Source organism: Pleurodeles waltl, chromosome 6, assembly GCF_031143425.1.
Source record: "Pleurodeles waltl isolate 20211129_DDA chromosome 6, aPleWal1.hap1.20221129, whole genome shotgun sequence".
Taxonomy (NCBI): domain Eukaryota; kingdom Metazoa; phylum Chordata; class Amphibia; order Caudata; family Salamandridae; genus Pleurodeles; species Pleurodeles waltl.
The window spans coordinates 139,494,146-139,515,714 of record NC_090445.1 but is presented as its reverse complement, the minus strand read 5'-3'; the positions used below and the strand labels follow the sequence as shown (position 1 = coordinate 139,515,714).

The following is a 21,569-nucleotide window of genomic DNA, read 5'->3' as shown; positions in this document are numbered from 1 at the left end:
ATTAATTTCATCACTGTCTGCGAACAGGCTGTGGCTCATCATGCTTCCAGCACAATTTGCACATTACACTTTAGTGACTATACATGCTGTTTACTGACTGGTCCCCTCCCCCATTGCTGTAATTGCATATTGCAATGACCAAATCGGCTGTTCTCTTTTTGGTACCAGTTGCTGTTTAGTGTTTTTACAATACGACATTGTTCAAAACCTCTCTTTGCACCGGTACCCTTTAAATAGCATTGCTTGCTCCTGCATTGGGGTAGTCTGGGATCAAGATAATCCTGTAACATGTCTCTTTTGTGTGCTGATTGTAGTTTTGTTTGCCCTACAATGGGACCCGACCTTGCGTGCTTTGCACATTGTTTTTTCAATTGAGTCAAATGTCTGTCCTGTTTTATGTTTTCGATTGATCGAAAAGAAGAGCAAGAATAAAGGTAGAGCTATTTTGCACTTTGCATTTATTTTTTCTTGTTTTATCTTTTAAATACTGGCTCAGTGGAATCTTTCTGGTCTGAGTTTTGTGGTGTTTGTTTTTTATAATATGGTGTTTTTAACTTTGCAAGCTGAAAACTCTCAATTGCTTTGTTTGTAAAGGTTTTAAATAATCATACAATAAAATTGACTTGACGTGCTTCTCAATTTGGTGAAGGAGAGCTGGGAGCAAAAGCCCCCTCAGGATGTATTCAGTTACATGCTGGCCTTCAGTAACCGGACAGCTTCCGGAAGCTCATACAGGATAATCTGGAAGCTAGCCAGAAGGACATGAAATGCTGGTGTGACCAGAATACCACTCAGATTGACTTTCAGCCTGACCAGAAAGTGTGGGTGATGTCCCCGGTAGAGTCCTGTGTGCTCTAAGACTATTGGTTAGGGCCATTTGCAGCGAAAGCGCACGAGTAAGACACTGATCAGGTGGACAGTCAGTCCCAGAGGAATCCTTTGAGGGTCCTGCACATGAATTTCATTAAGCCGCACTTTGAGAGCTCTGAGTTGGCCATGCTCTTGGTCACGGATGATGAGGTGGAAGAGGAGAGTGAAGCTCACCCCGACCTCCTGTCTTCCAAAGAGTAGGATGGGCCAGTAGAAGGTGTGAACTTCTCTACTCTGACCCTAACACAGCACAATGACTCACTAGTTACTGGGACAGTTCACCTCCATGTTCTCACTCATCCCTGGAGTCACCTAGTAGTGTACCCACCAGCTTGACCCTGAGGATAGTCTACCTGTTTAGCACAAGTCTTACAGGTTGACTGATAGAGTGAGGATCAGCACCAGACAGGAAGTCTCTAAGATGCTAGAGCTAGGGGTGAGTGGGCATTCCAACAGTCCTTTGTACGGCCCAGTGGATCTGTTCCCCAAGGCTGCTCCTCCTGGTCTCACCCTGGAACTGATGTTCTGTGTTGATTACTGTGGGCTCGATGCCATCGCTAAGATTGACGTTCTTTCCATCCCCTGTGATGATGAGCTCATTGACCAGTTGGGAGCTGCCAAGTTCCTCTGCCCATTTGATCTAACGTCTGGGTACTGGCAGATTGCCTTGGCCAAGGAGAGGTCTGTTCTCAACGCCAGAGGGGCATTATCATTTCCATGTTATGCATTTTGGGTTGAAGAATGTCCCTGGCACATTCCAGAGGCTGGTCAACCAGGTCCCTGCTGAGTTGTAGAACTTCAGTGCCGCCTACCTAGTTGACATTGCTGTCTTCATCTCTAGCTGAGAGGACCACTTGCACCATCTCCAAGAGGTGTTGAGGGCTCCGCCGAGTGCAGGCCTCGCTATCAAGATTATTAAGTGCCATATAGGGCGGGGCTCTGTGGTGTATTTGGGACACCAGGTAGGAAGCGGCCAAGTGGCACCTCTATAAGCCAAGGTTGAGACCATTCTGTCTTGGGCACCCCCTGAGATCCAGACAGAGATGAAGGCCTCTTTAGGCCTCACCGGATACTACAGGAGATTCGTCAAGGAGTATTGGACCATTGTTGCCCCCTTGACAGAGCTGAGTTCCAGAAAGCAACCACATCAGTTGATCTGTACAGGGGGTGCCAGACTGCGTTTGACACCCCGAAGAAGGCCATGTGCAACGCACCCGTGCTCAAGGCTCCTGACTTTTTTCCAAGGAATTTGTGATGCAGACAGATGCCACAGAGCATGTGTTCGAACTGTCAGCTCTTCGCGTGGTTTTCCCTGTCTTTTTGCTTCTGACCTCTTGGTTTTGACATTGTGCTGAATTTCGTTTTTGCTGGCTTTAGGACTCAAGGCACTTTACCACTGCTGCCCAGTGCTAAAGTGCAAGTGCTCCCCCATATAAATCATATTAGTGATTGGTTTATCCATAATAGTCATTTGATTTACTAATAAGTCCATAGAACAGTGCACCAGGTGTCCCCAGTGCCTATAAACCAAATGCTACTAGTGGGCCTGCCTCACTGATAGTGCCACACATATTAGTAGCCCTGCAAACATGTCTTAGGCCTGCCATTGTAGTGTCTGTGTGCAGTTTTAAACTGCCATCTGGAACTGGCAAGTGCACCCACTTGCCAGGCCCAAACCGTCCCTTTTTATTGCATGTAAGTTACCCCTAAAGTAGTCCTAAGGCAGCCTCATGGACAGAGTGCAGTGTACTTAAAAGGTAGGACATGTACTGGTGTGTTTTACATGTCATGATAGCCAAATAATGCTAAATTTGGTTTCCACTATTACAAGACCTATCTCTCCCATAAGGTATCCTGGGGATTGCCTTGAAATATCTTGAGTGTAATTTCATATTGGGAGCAGATGGAGATATGGCATTTCGGGTCTCTGAACTCACAATTTAAAAATATATCTTTTGGTGAAGTTGTTTTTTTGAATTGTATGGGGCAGATGCCACTTTGAGAAAGTGGGCGTGTTTTTTGCTTAACAGTTCTATGCCTTTACCTGTCTCGGGTATACACGTCTGGTCAGGATGATATCTTGTTTGTGCATTCACTCTAGAAATTCACACAAAGGGAGCTGAGGTGTGCCCTGTATATCCTGATGGCTCTTCCTGAGCTTGAGTGGTGGGAGGAACTGATACTTGCCTTTGTATAGGGCTGTGTCTGTCCTCACAAAAAGCGGTCTCCAACCTCCTGGAGTGTGTCTGGGGCCAGGGCAGGGGAAGGACGGGTCTTGTGCACTACAGAGACTTCTCTTTGAAGTTTGCCTATCTCAAAGGAAGAAATGAGTATAAGTATTGGATCTTTGACCCTACATAGTTAGAATCCTTCTGGACTGAGGACATTCTGCCAGGAAGAAGCAATTGTACAATAACAAAATGTGCTGCATTGTGCCACATAATATGGCTTTTCTTGCCACATAATTCCAGTGGCCTTGCTGATAACTGACCGTAACCATTAATACAGGACATATCACTAACTGGACAGCCTACTGGCAACATTACTCATTTTGAATCGCCCTAGAAACAATAAAATGCTGCATCATTCCTGCCTGCACATATAGAACCTGTCACATGTCCATGTTTGCACAGGACGTTCAACCCACTGAGCTAAAAACCTGGAAGGGAGGAGGAGGATGAGGAGGGAGAGGGTGGGGTCTGAGGGCGAGAGACGGAGAGAGAGATTGAGATCGATTCTCTTAAACCCAAGCACGGCTCTGTAAACATCATGTGGCAACAATGAGGATTTGTAATTGTTTTGGTATTTGTGGAGATTATGCCGTTTCTTAAAACACCCTTCATGCTCTTGCTGTGGGAACCCTGTGTCATAGTTGTACTCTGCTTGTGTGTCTTGAGTTACACATTAAACGATACCAGTGAACCAGGTTCAGAAATAATCTCTTTTAGCACTTGATTGTTTTAATTTGTGCTTGAACGAGTCGGTCCATCTTTAGGATACGGATTCTGTAGTAGGGAGCCGGAGGCCTACAAGTGAGGTGCAAAGGTACAGTCGCCACCCAATCCTCTTCAAATAACTCATTGATTCCTTGCACACTTTGCTAATAACACTGTGACATCACTGCTTGGGTTTTTTGGCAGTAAATATTGCGTTTTTTTAAATTTTTTATATCGCTTAACGTCACCGTTTTGTGGGTTTGTGGCACTGTAGACAATGTGTGCTTCTTACAAGCAAAGTTTGGCTATTGATATACTGCCGTCCAGGTATCCATTTAGCAGATGGAGACCATTACGGATGAAAGAGTATACATTAAAGCCTGACACAACCTCTTAGAGTGCTGAACTACAACAAAGAGCGCGCTAGCATCTGCAGCGCACGATACCATTAATAAAAGTGATAATAAACAAAATATAAATTGTAATCGTAAAAAGAAATGATGGGAGTTAAGTGTAAAGGCAGCAGTAATGTATTCTTTTTTTCACTTTGTTCTTCATTCTTTAAAGCATGGTGTCATGTCTTTTGTCTTCACTGCCGTCTTCTTTCATCTTCGTCGCATGCGCCATGCCAGTAGATTTCCCCTTTTTCTTCTTTCTATCTGACTTGATTACAAATATTAGAAAAATGTTATAACGTTTTAAATTTGATAAACCATTATTAGTTGTTTTATGTAGTGATAACGACGATTTAATAAACAACTATTAACGGTTTATTAAATTTAAAATAAACATTATAATTTTCTGATATTTTAGTATCCAGTTAGATGAAAAGAAAAAACAAAGGTGAAACCTATTGACTTTGCCACTGCTTGTTAGGTCTGCTTTTAGCCAAGACCCTTTGTTTTTACTGAAATTTATCTATAATTTAACTGCCCACAGGAGCATTCAGACTGCCATTTTTACCCATTGGTCAGTTGTTTCGTTCACATTTTAATTCCTACTAATGCAGCACACAGCATGGTCTGCCCACTCAAGCCATTGGCTTACCTGAGTTACAGCATTCTTCTCTCTCACAAGTAGCACATCCAACCACAAAGTAGTACCCCTCACTGTTAGGGACTACAGTGGCAGTTTGTGGAGCTTTTGTTAATATATTTTTGATTTTAGCAGTATTTATTTATTTATCCAAACAAGGGCCCTGGACTGCAGGGGCAGTGTGTAAGGAAATGCCTCCTTGGCATGGTTGCCCCCTGACTTTTTGCCTTTGCTGATGCTATGTTTACAATTGAAAGTGTGCTGAGGCCTGCTAACCAGGCCCCAGCACCAGTGTTCTTTCCCTAACCTGTACTTTTGTATCCACAATTGGCAGACCCTGGCATCCAGATAAGTCCCTTGTAACTGGTACTTCTGGTACCAAGGGCCCTGATGCCAAGGAAGATCTCTAAGGGCTGCAGCATGTCTTATGCCACCCTGGAGACCTCTCACTCAGCACAGACACACTGCTTGCCAGCTTGTGTGTGCTAGTGAGAACAAAACGAGTAAGTCGACATGGCACTCCCCTCAGGGTGCCATGCCAGCCTCTCACTGCCTATGCAGTATAGGTAAGACACCCCTCTAGCAGGCCTTACAGCCCTAAGGCAGGGTGCACTATACCATAGGTGAGGGTACCAGTGCATGAGCATGGTACCCCTACAGTGTCTAAACAAAACCTTAGACATTGTAAGTGCAGGGTAGCCATAAGAGTATATGGTCTGGGAGTCTGTCAAACACGAACTCCACAGCACCATAATGGCTACACTGAAAACTGGGAAGTTTGGTATCAAACTTCTCAGCACAATAAATGCACACTGATGCCAGTGTACATTTTATTGCAAAATACACCCCAGAGGGCACCTTAGAGGTGCCCCCTGAAACTTAACCGACTGTCTGTGTAGGCTGACTAGTTCCAGCAGCCTGCCACACTAGAGACATGTTGCTGGCCCCATGGGGAGAGTGCCTTTGTCACTCTGAGGCCAGTAACAAAGCCTGCACTGGGTGGAGATGCTAACACCTCCCCCAGGCAGGAGCTGTGACACCTGGCGGTGAGCCTCAAAGGCTCACCCCTTTGTCACAGCCCAGCAGGGCACTCCAGCTTAGTGGAGTTGCCCGCCCCCTCCGGCCACGGCCCCCACTTTTGGCGGCAAGGCTGGAGGGAACAAAGAAAGCAACAAGGAGGAGTCACTGGCCAGTCAGGACAGCCCCTAAGGTGTCCTGAGCTGAAGTGACTCTAACTTTTAGAAATCCTCCATCTTGCAGATGGAGGATTCCCCCAATAGGGTTAGGATTGTGATCCCCTCCCCTTGGGAGGAGGCACAAAGAGGGTGTACCCACCCTCAGGGCTAGTAGCCATTGGCTACTAACCCCCCAGACCTAAACACGCCCTTAAATTTAGTATTTAAGGGCTACCCTGAACCCTAGAAAATTAGATTCCTGCAACTACAAGAAGAAGGACTGCCTAGCTGAAAACCCCTGCAGAGGAAGACCAGAAGACGACAACTGCCTTGGCTCCAGAAACTCACCGGCCTGTCTCCTGCCTTCCAAAGATCCTGCTCCAGCGACGCCTTCCAAAGGGACCAGCGACCTCGACATCCTCTGAGGACTGCCCCTGCTTCGAAAAGACAAGAAACTCCCGAGGACAGCGGACCTGCTCCAAGAAAGGCTGCAACTTTGTTTCCAGCAGCCTTGAAAGAACCCTGCAAGCTCCCCGCAAGAAGCGTGAGACTTGCAACACTGCACCCGGCGACCCCGACTCGGCTGGTGGAGATCCAACACCTCAGGAGGGACCCCAGGACTACTCTGATACTGTGAGTACCAAAACCTGTCCCCCCTGAACCCCCACAGCGCCGCCTGCAGAGGGAATCCCGAGGCTTCCCCTGACCGCGACTCTTTGACTCCAAAGTCCCGACGCCTGGGAGAGACCCTGCACCCGCAGCCCCCAGGACCTGAAGGACCGGACTTTCACTGGAGAAGTGACCCCAGGAATCCCTCTCCCTTGCCCAAGTGGAGGTTTCCCTGAGGAACCCCCCCCTTGCCTGCCTGCAGCGCTGAAGAGATCCCGAGATCTCTCATAGACTAACATTGCGAACCCGACGCCTGTTCCTACACTGCACCCGGCCGCCCCCGCGCTGCTGAGGGTGAAATTTCTGTGTGGGCTTGTGTCCCCCCCGGTGCCCTACAAAACCCCCCTGGTCTGCCCTCCGAAGACGCGGGTACTTACCTGCAAGCAGACCGGAACCGGGGCACCCCCTTCTCTCCATTCTAGCCTATGTGTTTTGGGCACCACTTTGAACTCTGCACCTGACCGGCCCTGAGCTGCTGGTGTGGTGACTTTGGGGTTGCTCTGAACCCCCAACGGTGGGCTACCTTGGACCAAGAACTGAACCCTGTAAGTGTCTTACTTACCTGGTAAAACTAACAAAAACTTACCTCCCCTAGGAACTGTGAAAATTGCACTAAGTGTCCACTTTTAAAACAGCTATTTGTCAATAACTTGAAAAGTATACATGCAATTTTTATGATTTAAAGTTCCTAAAGTACTTACCTGCAATACCTTTCGAATGAGATATTACATGTAGAATTTGAACCTGTGGTTCTTAAAATAAACTAAGAAAAGATATTTTTCTATATAAAAACCTATTAGCTGGATTTGTCTCTGAGTGTGTGTACCTCATTTATTGTCTATGTGTATGTCCAACAAATGCTTAACACTACTCCTTGGATAAGCCTACTGCTCGACCACACTACCACAAAATAGAGCATTAGTATTATCTCTTTTTACCACTATTTTACCTCTAAGGGGAACCCTTGGACTCTGTGCATGCTATTCCTTACTTTGAAATAGCACATACAGAGCCAACTTCCTACATTGGTGGCAGCGGTGGGATACAAGACTTTGCATTTGCTGGACTACTCAGCCAATACCTGATCACACGACAAATTCCAAAATTGTCATTAGAAATTGATTTTTGCAATTTGAAAAGTTTTCTAAATTCTTAAAAGACCTGCTAGGGCCTTGTGTTAGATCCTGTTTAGCATTTCTTTTAGAGTTTAAAAGTTTGTAAAAGTTTGAATTAGATTCTAGAACCAGTTGTAGATTCTTAAAAAGTATTCCAACTTTTAGAAGCAAAATGTCTAGCACAGATGTGACTGTGGTGGAACTCGACACCACACCTTACCTCCATCTTAAGATGAGGGAGCTAAGGTCACTCTGTAAAATAAAGAAAATAACAATGGGCCCCAAACCTACCAAAATACAGCTCCAGGAGCTTTTGGCAGAGTTTGAAAAGGCCAACCCCTCTGAGGGTGGCAACTCAGAGGAAGAGGATAGTGACTTGGAGGAAAATTCCCCCCTACCAGTCCTATCTAGGGAGAACAGGGTCCCTCAAACCCTGACTCCAAAAATAATAGTCAGAGATGCTGGTTCCCTCACAGGAGAGACCAACACCTCTGAAATCACTGAGGATAACCCCAGTGAAGAGGACATCCAGTTAGCCAGGATGGCCAAAAGATTGGCTTTGGAAAGACAGATCCTAGCCATAGAGAGGGAAAGACAAGAGATGGGCCTAGGACCCATCAATGGTGGCAGCAACATAAATAGGGTCAGAGATTCTCCTGACATGTTGAAAATCCCCAAAGGGATTGTAACTAAATATGAAGATGGTGATGACATCACCAAATGGTTCACAGCTTTTGAGAGGGCTTGTGTAACCAGAAAAGTGAACAGATCTCACTGGGGTGCTCTCCTTTGGGAAATGTTCACAGGAAAGTGTAGGGATAGACTCCTCACACTCTCTGGACAAGATGCAGAATCTTATGACCTCATGAAGGGTACCCTGATTGAGGGCTTTGGATTCTCCACTGAGGAGTATAGGATTAGATTCAGGGGGGCTCAAAAATCCTCGAGCCAGACCTGGGTTGACTTTGTAGACTACTCAGTAAAAACACTAGATGGTTGGATTCAAGGCAGTGGTGTAAGTAATTATGATGGGCTGTACAATTTATTTGTGAAAGAACACCTGTTAAGTAATTGTTTCAATGATAAACTGCATCAGCATCTGGTAGACCTAGGCCCAATTTCTCCCCAAGAATTGGGAAAGAAGGCGGACCATTGGGTCAAGACAAGGGTGTCCAAAACTTCCACAGGGGGTGACCAAAAGAAAGGGGTCACAAAACCTCCCCAGGGGAAAGGTGGTGAGACAGCCAAAAATAAAAATAGTAAAGAGTCTTCTACAGGCCCCCAAAAACCTGCACAGGAGGGTGGGCCCAGAGCCTCTTCACAAAACAATCCTGGGTACAAGGGTAAAAACTTTGATCCCAAAAAGGCCTGGTGTCGAAACTGTAGTCAGTCTGGACACCAAACTGGAGACAAGGCCTGTCCCAAGAAAAGTCCCACTCCAAACTCCAATCCAGGTAACACTGGAATGGCTAGTCTCCAAGTGGGATCAACAGTGTGCCCAGAGCAAATCAGGGTCCACACTGAAGCTACTCTAGTCTCTGAGGGTGGGGTGGATTTAGCCACACTAGCTGCCTGGCCTCCTAACATGCAAAAATACAGGCAGCAGCTCTTTATTAATGGGACAAGTGTAGAGGGCCTGAGGGATACAGGTGCCAGTGTCACCATGGTGACAGAAAAACTGGTTTCACCTGGCCAATACCTGACTGGAAAAACTTATACAGTCACCAATGCTGACAATCAAACTAAAGCACATCCCATGGCAATGGTAACTTTAGAATGGGGAGGGGTCAATGGCCTGAAACAGGTGGTGGTCTCCTCAAACATCCCAGTAGACTGTCTGCTTGGAAATGACCTGGAGTCCTCAGCATGGGCTGAGGTAGAACTAAAAACCCATGCAGCCATGCTGGGTATCCCTGAACTGGTGTGTGTAAAAACAAGAGCACAATGCAAGGCACAGGGTGAAAAAGTAGAGCTGGAGTCTGGAAAAATGGCCCAGCCTACTAAGAGAAAAGGAAAGTCAGTTGGGAAACCAACTGCAACACAGTCAGAAAAAGGGAACCTCTCTTCTCAGGAAGAAGTTCTGCCCTCTGAGGGAACTGAGCCTTTGGAACTTGAACCTTATCAGGTTGAGCTCTTAGGCCCAGGGGGACCCTCAAGGGAGGAGCTGTGTAAGGGACAAGAAACCTGTCCCTCTCTTGAAGGCCTTAGGCAGCAAGCTGCTGAAGAGTCCAAGGGCAAGAAAAATGGAACACTTAGGGTCTACTGGGAAGATGGACTCCTGTACACTGAGGCCAGAGACCCCAAACCTGGTGCCACTAGGAGAGTGGTAGTGCCTCAGTCGTTCAGAGAGTTTATTCTGACCTTAGCCCATGATATTCCCCTTGCTGGGCATTTGGGACAAACCAAGACGTGGGAGAGGTTAGTCAACCACTTCTACTGGCCCAATATGTCCCAGAAGGTTAAGGAGTTTTGCCTCTCCTGCCCCACCTGTCAATCCACTGGTAAGACAGGTGGGCACCCAAAGGCCCCCCTCATTCCACTTCCAGTGGTGGGGGTCCCCTTTGAAAGAGTGGGTGTGGACATAGTTGGTCCACTGGAACCTCCCACAGCCTCAGGAAATATGTACATCCTAGTAGTAGTGGATCATGCTACTAGGTATCCTGAAGCTATTCCCCTTAGGTCGACTACTGCCCCTGCAGTAGCCAAGGCCCTCATTGGTATCTTTACCAGAGTGGGTTTCCCTAAGGAGGTGGTGTCTGACAGAGGTACCAACTTCATGTCAGCATACCTAAAACACATGTGGAATGAGTGTGGAGTGACTTACAAATTCACTACACCATACCATCCACAAACTAATGGCTTAGTTGAGAGATTCAACAAGACATTAAAAGGCATGATCATGGGGCTCCCAGAAAAACTCAAAAGGAGATGGGATGTCCTCTTGCCATGTCTGCTTTTTGCTTACAGAGAGGTGCCACAGAAGGGAGTAGGATTCTCACCCTTTGAACTTCTGTTTGGCCACCCTGTAAGGGGACCACTTGCTCTTGTTAAAGAGGGCTGGGAGAGACCTCTTCATGAGCCTAAACAAGATATAGTGGACTATGTACTTGACCTTCGCTCTAGAATGGCAGAGTACATGGAAAAGGCAACCAAAAACCTTGAGGCCAGCCAACAGCTCCAGAAGTTTTGGTATGACCAAAAGGCTGCACTGGTTGAGTTCCAACCGGGGCAGAAAGTCTGGGTTCTGGAGCCTGTGGCTCCCAGGGCACTCCAGGACAAATGGAGTGGCCCTTACCCAGTGCTAGAAAGGAAGAGTCAGGTCACCTACCTGGTGGACCTGGGCACAAGCAGGAGCCCCAAGAGGGTGATCCATGTGAACCGCCTTAAGCTCTTCCATGACAGGGCTGATGTAAATCTGTTGATGGTAACAGATGAGGATCAGGAGGCAGAGAGTGAACCTCTCCCTGATCTTCTGTCATCAGACCCAAAAGATGGCTCAGTAGATGGAGTGATCTACTCAGACAACCTCTCTGGCCAACAGCAAGCTGATTGTAGGAGAGTCCTACAACAGTTTCCTGAACTCTTCTCCTTAACCCCTGGTCAGACACACCTGTGTACCCATGATGTGGACACAGGAGACAGCATGCCTGTCAAGAACAAAATCTTTAGACAGTCTGACCATGTTAAGGAAAGCATCAAGGTGGAAGTCCACAAGATGCTGGAATTGGGAGTAATTGAGCGCTCTGACAGCCCCTGGGCTAGCCCAGTGGTCTTAGTCCCCAAACCTCACACCAAAGATGGAAAGAAAGAGATGAGGTTTTGTGTGGACTACAGAGGGCTCTATTCTGTCACCAAGACAGATGCTCATCCAAGTCCTAGAGCTGATGAGCTCATAGATAAATTAGGTGCTGCCAAATTCTTAAGTACCTTTGACTTGACAGCAGGGTACTGGCAAATAAAAATGGCACCTGGAGCAAAAGAGAAAACAGCATTCTCCACACCTGATGGGCATTATCAGTTTACTGTTATGCCCTTTGGTTTAAAGAATGCCCCTGCCACCTTCCAAAGGTTGGTGAATCAAGTCCTTGCTGGCTTGGAGTCCTTTAGCACAGCTTATCTTGATGATATTGCTGTCTTTAGCTCCACCTGGCAGGATCACCTGGTCCACCTGAAGAAGGTTTTGAAGGCTCTGCAATCTGCAGGCCTCTCTATCAAGGCATCCAAATGCCAGATAGAGCAGGGAACTGTGGTTTACTTGGGCCACCTTGTAGGTGGAGGCCAAGTTCAGCCACTCCAACCCAAGATCCAGACTATTCTGGACTGGGTAGCTCCAAAAACCCAGACTCAAGTCAGGGCATTCCTTGGCTTGACTGGGTATTACAGGAGGTTTGTGAAGGGATATGGATCCATTGTGACAGCCCTCACTGAACTCACCTCCAAGAAAATGCCCAAGAAAGTGAACTGGACTGTGGAATGCCAACAGGCCTTTGACACCCTGAAACAAGCAATGTGCTCAGCACCAGTTCTAAAAGCTCCAGAATATTCTAAGCAGTTCATTGTGCAGACAGATGCCTCTGAACATGGGATAGGGGCAGTTTTGTCCCAAACAAATGATGATGGCCTTGACCAGCCTGTTGCTTTCATTAGCAGGAGGTTACTCCCCAGGGAGCAGCGTTGGAGTGCCATTGAGAGGGAGGCCTTTGCTGTGGTTTGGTCCCTGAAGAAGCTGAGACCATACCTCTTTGGGACTCACTTCCTAGTTCAAACTGACCACAGACCTCTCAAATGGCTGATGCAAATGAAAGGTGAAAATCCTAAACTGTTGAGGTGGTCCATCTCCCTACAGGGAATGGACTTTATAGTGGAACACAGACCTGGGACTGCCCATGCCAATGCAGATGGCCTTTCCAGGTTCTTCCACTTAGAAAATGAAGACTCTCTTGGGAAAGGTTAGTCTCATCCTCTTTCGTTTGGGGGGGGGTTGTGTAAGGAAATGCCTCCTTGGCATGGTTGCCCCCTGTATTTTTGCTTTCAACTAGTTTTTGCTAGCGTGGGCCCAACAGCTCGCACAGCAATAAAGGTTTCACAAAAAACATGCAAAACAAGCCAAAAAGCAGTCAACCTAAGCCAGACCTATTGGCTTTAACAGTGCTGGTTTATACCAAAACTAAATCCTCTTGTCTTGGCTGTATGTGTTAAAACATGTTTCGACAGCTTCCCTAACCTCAGTAAGTGCGTTTTATGTATTATAGAGGTATTGACAGTACAAATCTTCTCTTTGCAGTGTGTTTATAATCGCTTAATCTTAAAAGAATGCCCAGATCCCCTCACGAGTGATTAGCTGCGCTCTACAAATCCACATACCATGTCACTGTGGTACTTGGTGTGGGCGGATGATGGGATGGGGTTAATATATTAAACAAATGTTACACAGGGTTTTATGCTGCTAAACTATTTGAAATGAAGGTTTCATGCTTATTGTATGGAAGGCGTAAAGCTACTTTTTTCTTTGGTGCTCTTTGAACTATCTGAATCTGACTCTGGGCGGGATAAGCATAGTGTTGAAATGTTCATATTGCTTGAATACAAATTATTTTACTTTAAATTTATGTATTTTTTTTTTTTTTTTTTTTTTTTTTAATCAGAGAGACTCTCATATGCCCCGGCGCCGGTTCCGGCTCCTGCAGCAGTAAGTGACACTATTTAAACATTTTACTGAAAATGTTGACATCAGTAGAAATGTTAAGATAAATCGTATTTCCTTAACTCGTCTAATGTGTTGCATACCGAGTGTATAGGAATATGTACTGTATTTACCTTAGATTGAAAAGACAAAAATATTTATTCTGCTTAAAAGGGGTTTGGGGAAAAAAAAAAGTTTTAAAGCGCACTTACCTTTTCACATGTTTGCTTTTCAGTTGGCAGGTTCATATATCTAGCATATAAACATTGTATTTTAAGGCCATGTTATCTTTTGGTATATAAAGATTTATTGCTCAAATGCATTTTGCCCGCAAGTATCTTTATTCTATTTCGACTCTAAATTCAATGGAAATTCCGGAAACAAAGGCTTACATTCTACCGGAAGGCGAGGGCGTTCCCTGTGAGCGGAACGTCATATGATATGAAATTCCAGTTCATATATGTATATGGATTCCACTGGTGTAGCTGGCAATTACTGCTTTACAGCATTTTGGTAGAATGTGGACGTTTGCTAAAACTTTTATTATGTTTAGTACTCTAGGGAAGCAACCTGTTGACCTTGTGGATGTTTTTGTGTGATTATTGGAATGGTTCTGCACTCGTTTACTTAAATTGGGAATTCTGTCTTTTGATAGTAAGATGTTACTAGTTTAAAATTGGGGAGATTATTTTCTAGTGATTAGAGGTGTTCAGTGAAAGTTCTATTTGTTTGTGTTTGTCTGTGGCCCCGGAAGATAAGGGTTTTAGGACCAGTCACTACATAGTTTTGCAAAAAATGCATGCTTTAGATTTGAAAATACTTCTTTGCCTTTGCAGTACTGTCATTCTTTCAGTCAGTCCGATCTATTCACGTCATTCAGGTCTTTTGTAGAAAAACTGATGTGAACTTCATGTGCTAGGTAAAGTAGGTATTTGGAAGAATGTGGGTGTGGAGTGAATGCACTTCGAGCTTAAAGCATGGGGTTCTTTGTTCAAAATTGCTGCTTCTTTTGCAGATGCTAGTTTTGATAGTAAAACCAGATCTTGAAATACCTAATTTAACACCTGGAGAATCCCCTGCTTTTGCTCTGCTTCTTATACAACTATTTTTGTAAAATGTATTTTTAAGTGCATGTTAGGACCTACACTAATTCTAAAGCAAGATGGCTCCCAATGTCATTTTCTATGTAACGTGTATCTACAAGCCTATAGGTTGTTGCCAATATTTGTTCTGCGTGCAGTCAGGCTAGTTGCTGCTGTATCAACTAAGTGAAGCTCTCGTTACACTTGTCTACAACATAATCCTTTGTTTTTTGCCTGTTTTTTATTTATTTTGTTTGCGTGAGCAGTTATTACCCAATCCCATTGCAAATTATAGCTTCCGTTATTTGGTTATTTGAAAGAAGACTTGTATACTATGAAAGTGAGAAGCGCACATGTTGCTATATTTTAGATGGGGGCGTTGGTGCATTCTTATGTGTCAGTCGATAATACTTGTGACTAGTTTTCTTTTTGTATCTGGATTTCATAGTGAATCGTCTGTCAAGGACGTTTATGGACAAAAACTGTGGCCAACCAATCCTGTTTGGCTTTAGTTTGTCTCATTTACTTCCATTTCTTAAACATTAACCTGTGCACTTTTATTCCGAAAATGCACATCTATGTAGAATATGATAACTAACATAGAGTCCAAGGGCCTGCTACATCCGAGGCAGTTTCCCAGTGACTAGTTAAACATGATCAAATGTATCCTGACATGTCTCGGTCACATTGTACAGCATTGCCCCTAGTTACTATTAACCAGTAGAGTTTGAAGGAGTTGTTTTAAATCGGTTTAGATTAATATAGGTATATTTCTTACATTACAGTATTTTTTTCTCTTGTTGACCTTTTGAAAATGTTATCTATTTTTGTGGGGTGAACAAGAAAGCAACATTTTTATTGTAAAATTATGTTCAGGAAAAAGTCTGGTTGCAGCTGGCTCACCACCATCTCTGTGCTCACTCTTCCTGCTCCCAAAGCAATCATTCCTCCGTGGTGGTGTTAGGGAACAGTTACACACTATTGGGGTCTATCACAAATGGCATTTAGACCTGCTTCTCATTCCATTTTTGCTGCTGTGGTTTTAGGATATATATATATATATATATATATATATATATTTGGTGTGCAGAATTGCTGATTGTTTGCTTCTAAAACATCAGTAGACAGAAGTACATACTTGAAGGAATTCTCCAAAAGAGCAATACCACCGACCAGCCTGTAATTGTGCTCTCTGTAAAGACCATCCATTTTTTTTTCTGTGGGGAACGTTTTTTTTTAGGTATTTGCTTCTGTACCCTTCGTTGCTGCTTCAATTTTTGTTTTTCAATAAAGCAGCAGTCTTACCAAAACTGCAGGTTAAGTTGAATGTTCCTGGTACATTTTTCCTTCTGCGTTGATCCTTGTTGCCGCTCCCCTCTTATGTCATACCGTTTTTCATGCACTTAGGAATATCATTTATGGTTTTGTGACAAGAAAACATGTTTGATGTGGTCTTGGTGTTGTGAAGAGATATGAGCTATTTTACATAGTGTTTATGCGCTAGGATATTATATGTAATTTTACTCGTGCCAGGGATTGAGTTGGAGAAGGATTTTAAAAACTTCAAATGCATATTTTTCTCGTCTGAGGATTGCTCTACTATTCAGGTAACACTAGGTGCATGCTACTATTTTGTGCTAACTTCTTGCAGGTGCAGTTCAGGTTTTGGTGGTGCTGCTGCTTTAAATTACCCAATTTTTCCAACTTTGTATTACTTTGGACATGTTGCCATTTTTCCTGCCTGTTAAAAACCTTTTTTGCTCAAAAAGGATTTTAAAGGGACATTTCACACATTTACGAAAAGTATGCGCAGCATATCACTGCTTGTCTAAATTTTGAGTTGCCTTTACATGCTTTCTGCAGACCCATTTTCATTGGTTTCTTGTTTTTAAACTCATTTCTCATCCGTGTTTTTGTCTCATTTGTTTCCATCAGCAAGTTCCAAGCACACCAGGGTTTGTGGGATACAATCCATACAGCCATCTGGCCTACAACAACTACAGGCTGGGCGGGAACGCAGGCAGCAACAGCCGGGCTACGGTAGGACACTCAAAACTACTACATTACAAGGCCTAGCCTGGAATCCGGCCTGGCTTGAGCTCGGCTTAGGCTGTCCATAAATATGGCTGCTTACAGATTGTGATTTCACAAGCTAATTGCTGTTTAAAAGAAAAGGTCAATGAGCACAACAGTCTTATTATGGCATGTCGATATTGAGTTCTCTGGGGGGAAACGCATGACGGTGAAAAGGCATGGAAGCGGATGAATACGTTGTTTAAGAAATGTTAAGTCAAAGAATTAAACCGCTTTCATGTGCAGAAGAGAGAAATGGGGATTTGGAAATCAGTAATAATTTAGCATGGGTTTCTTAGCTCTACATACATGTCTAGCTTTGAAATATGCTTGCATAGCTAGTTGTTCAGTGGACGGTAGACGCCCGACCAAGTCTTTCAGCTAGCTGTTTAAATAGATAAGTATTATGCATTCAGCCTACACAGCAAACCGTTATCTCATTGTGAAACTTGATTGAGAAATTAAAACAAGCATTGTAAATTGAGCAGACTTTAAAATCCAAAAACCATAACCTTCTCTGACAATAGAAATAGGCCTACAGTTTATCAAATTTTGATTGGCGTAAGAACATAAAATTCCTTATTTGTCGGCTATTTAAATGCTGATTTTACGCTCCGTATATTTTGTGTTAATTAAATTGCTTTCTGGTGAAGGCTGCTACTCTGGCACAGAACACATGAAAATTCGTCTCCCAATATGTTCTGTCGACCTTCTCTGAAGACTGGAACATATGCTAAATTTACTGCATTTTGCTAGGGCAGATTGTGAAAAAAAACACTATTGTCGCAAATCCATGACGCCTGATCACACTAAAGCATTAGCAAACTAGTTGGTCATGCCTATAAAAGCCATTGGCTGACTATTTGGCTTTGTCAGTGGTAGTTGCTTTTGCCATTTAGCATCAGCAAAAAGGCAAAAAAATGTTTTGTTTTTTTAAATGGTTGTTGGCGCTGAACAGCATCTGTAATGCCCCCCTCGAAAATTTCTGACCACAGCATGATGACATATATGTACATGTCACCATGCATGCATATTGGGAGATGCTGGAGGAGCAGGGGTGTGAGGAGGGAAGTAGCACATTGGGTGGAGCAAGAAAATGCATGCACTTCCATGAAGTGCTAAAAGAAAAAATATTCCCTGAATGTAAGCGGTGGAGGTCTACCATTAATCCAATCAAAAGGATGGTGAAGAAACTACACTCCTGGGGAGAGAGAAATGCAAGAGAAAGGTAAGCCATCTCAAAAGAATCAAGCAGATGAGATTGTTATGAAAACCAATCAACGATAGGCACTGGGCCCATAGTATTGTAGAAGAGGTCTCAGGGAACCGGACAGCTAAAGCAGTCTGCAGATGAGGCCTTAAAATAGTCTTGAGGAAATATTATTTTAGGCTGTTTTTCAACATCATAGAAACCAATCTTGTTTATGAGTAAATTGGCCGTGTCATCAGTATTTCTAGGAGGCATATTAGCAAGATTTAGGGGATACAGGTGCAGTGAAAAAGACTACTGCTAGATTCAGTGTCTTTTAAGGTGTTCCGGAGTCAGTAAAAGGCTTTTGTAGTTTATCTGTACATTCAGGAACAGAGAATATAGAGATTGCAGTTCCTAACTTTGGCATCCCAGAAGCAACAATGACTAGATTAGGAGTGATTCTTCCTAGTGGAAGAAGCAAAAAAAAAAATGTTTCTCCCTAATGACTAGGCATTGTGGCATTTAAAAGTTTGTAGCATTAGACATTGAAATGTTTTTCGTATTTGAGCCAGCTTTGAACCTATCACCCTGGATGAAACCCTATGTAGGGAACTACAGTTCAAGTCACATGCAAGTCCTAATGCTTTCCTTTGCCCTTCCCATTATTTTGTTATTGGCCACTTTGAAGATAATTAATACAATTCTACTAATCTATCGAAAAGAATATAATAAGCAATCAATAAAAGCAGCTGGTTTAATAGTTTTCATTTGTCGTAGCCTGGATGGCAGGTAAGGAAAAAGAGGAAAATACACCATTTGGTTGGTATGCTTTTCAGTCTGTCACCTACAGTTCTATATCTTTCCATTTGGGTGATCTCAGTCCTGAGGTTGACAACAGATGTCTTGGAGTTGAAGACTTGTCTACACTACCATCGCGTCAAAGGTGTCCTCTGAAATACCCTGTGTCGTAAGTGTGTATAGAGTGTATGTTGGAGATGTAACATCATTGTGTAGGCGGATAGTTGGAACTTCACTCACTTTGAATATGTGTCCATCCAAAGGATAATATTTAATTGTGTAAAAGAGCTCCCTAGGCAAAAACTGTGTACCATCAGTTTAGATACCTATTTCCTATTTAAATGGGGTCTTGGGTCAATGTAAGTATGCCGTTTTTGCCCAGTCTAGCTATGGAATGCTCATGCGTGCTTTAGAAGACACCACAGTTTGAAAGTAGGCGTCTAAAGATCTTGTAATAGTTCTATTAAGCAGCTGTTTATGGAATTCCTGTTGACCTACCAGTTAAACAATTCATCAAGTGGTTTGCAAGTAGTATGTCTTAATGAATTATTCCCGTGGGGAGAGGGGTGGGAGAGTTTTCTAGATCGCTTGATGTGGCCAAGCAAAACCCTTTCTTTTTTTCTAGTCTAAAGACAGTACTAACTGGAACTTGGTAGAGAATAGGACAGAAACGAAGCCACTGTCATTGGTAGGTTCTTTTTGTGGAAACTTCATTTGTTGTGTTACTGTTCCTTCGTCTCTGAAGCCGCATAACGTGTAGGCTCTTTGTTAGAAAAATTGCTGCTTATTTAACCACATCAGACACATTCGTTGTGTTTTCAAGCTTGTGCTCTTGGGCAGCAAGAGCTAATTTTGTATGCACCAGTTGTAGCTCCCAGGTTTGAATCCCCAGAGGGCCAACTCAGCAACTGACTTCTCCAAGGGAGACAAAGAGGATTTCTTGTCCACTTTAATCCCCTCGGAGGGGGGTAAAATGAGTACAGTTGAATTGGGTATTTCTAGAATGTCTCAATAAAAATTAAAGTAAAACACTAGAAGCCCACTATATATGTGTAGCTTTAAATATAGACCCATTTGATTTTTATATCTGAACAATTTTGTGGATCCGTCGGTATGGTTGACCGATGAAGTCTGTGGCCGTTTACTGGGCTTTCAAATTCTTGCCCTTGGATTTCAGTAACTATTTAAAAACTGCTGCATGCATGCTGCTAAAATAACTCTTAAGCTTTTTGCATAGGTGAAAATAAACTCTATGCCTGTACCACCAGTCTTGTTTTTTTGGTGTCCATTCATTTCATATAGTTTCCAGCGTCTTCCCATCTGTATTTTGTAAGTGTACTGAAAATGCTTGTGCTTAGTCACCGCCCTTGCTTCAAAATACATTAAAATTCCATACATCAAGCGATATTGCATTCTAGTATTGTACTATAGTGGAGCTGCATCCAAGCAACCTGAAAGTGCATCAAGTTTCTGTCAACCGAAAGTTGCACATGTCTGGGAATACAGCTTGGCTCTTTAGCTGTAGGATGACTTTCAGGTTCAAAGGCCTTTGTTGATGATATGTCTGACTGGTCTCTTTCAGGCATCCTCTGGTATAACCATCCCCAAACCACCTAAGCCACCAGATAAGCCGTTGATGCCCTACATGAGGTACAGCAGAAAGGTAGGTGTTAAATGATGGACCAATTTTCCAAACTAATCGATGTTGCCCGGGTAAGAGTTTGTTTGCTGCCAAACACTGACTAAACAGCTTCTAGGCACTGCTAGAAACCGTAACCCACACACTAATCATGCAGAGGACAAGGATCCTCTGTACAATCGGGGCCCATTAGCCTTTCGGCTCCCTCCCCTTGACCAGTCCCGTACAGAGAGAGGACAGAGCACAGCTCCCCTGACTGCTCCTAAAAGTAATGCAGCTCTACGTGCCGCCTTGTACCTACCAGTTTGTGTGCGGTATTTTCTGACAGACCCAACAGGAGCATGCTTTAGACAAGTGCATTTTAAGATGATGGTAAAGCTCCTTCTGTCTCTGTCCAGGTCTGGGACCAGGTGAAGGCATCCAACCCTGACCTGAAGCTGTGGGAGATTGGAAAGATCATTGGCGGGATGTGGCGAGACCTTACCGATGAGGAAAAGCAAGAGTACTTGAATGAATATGAAGCTGAAAAGGTACGGAGAGACCTTTCACTAGTTACAAAAATAATCTGCCATCTCCTAATCATAGCCTAATGCCGACTTTTATTCGGCATAGCCCTTTTAATTTTTTACCTTTTTATGTAGTGCGAACCTCTCCCCTACAGATCTAGATTAGACGAGAATATTATCGTAGCAGGTCTTATCACCTAAAAATAAAATCGGGTCCTATTTGTCCATTTCCGCAAGGCAGCCTCTGAGATCAAGCGACTATGTCCATATAATAATAAAATAACACCCGCAGGGAGTGGGGTTAGATATACCGTTATCAGCATCATTAAGCACCCCTAACTGTAAGGGAATCTTATTTTACCACTTAAAAAGCATGGTTCAACCTTGAGCTTTAGAACTAGTGAGTTTGAGTCACTGCCAGGTCATTTTGTTTTTTTCAAGCTGAGGTTATCTGAACCGGCTCAAAGTCGACTGTCAGAGGATCTGGAATTCCACTGAACTCTGCTTGAAGCTAGTGCTTTGTGTTCCTCAGCAGAAAGGTGTGATAATAGTTTAATCACACAGCAACAATACCCTCCTTAATTTCCAAATCGCTATGTATTTGGTGCTCCAGCATCTAAGTATCTTTAGGTGGTTCTGTATGCAGGCCCTAAATGAATCAGTCTTACTGAGAAACTGATATGTATCTGAAAAAGAAGTGATATCAAACTTGAGTGGGCTTCTGTGAGCTACCAGCTAGCAAATATAGACAGTCAGGACTATTCTAAAACACTCTTATTGTAAGGTGTTATATATA

General features: G+C 43.8%; 1 protein-coding gene across 5 annotated transcripts in view; it reads left to right on the top strand.

Annotated features, from left to right (window-relative positions):
- The window catches only part of SMARCE1 (SWI/SNF related BAF chromatin remodeling complex subunit E1), an 85,195-nt gene that overhangs the window by 18,189 nt on the left and 45,437 nt on the right, over nucleotides 1-21,569 (top strand). For 2 of the 5 annotated variants that reach the window (XM_069237604.1, XM_069237603.1), the window contains exons 3-7: nucleotides 13,446-13,489; nucleotides 16,501-16,605; nucleotides 19,254-19,316; nucleotides 20,211-20,291; nucleotides 20,666-20,797. In XM_069237604.1, the coding sequence (XP_069093705.1) occupies nucleotides 13,446-13,489; nucleotides 16,501-16,605; nucleotides 19,254-19,316; nucleotides 20,211-20,291; nucleotides 20,666-20,797 (425 nt within the window). The remainder of the gene's footprint in view (nucleotides 1-13,445; nucleotides 13,490-16,500; nucleotides 16,606-19,253; nucleotides 19,317-20,210; nucleotides 20,292-20,665; nucleotides 20,798-21,569) is intronic. The other 3 variants (XM_069237605.1, XM_069237606.1, XM_069237607.1) reach the window with 3 other exon arrangements.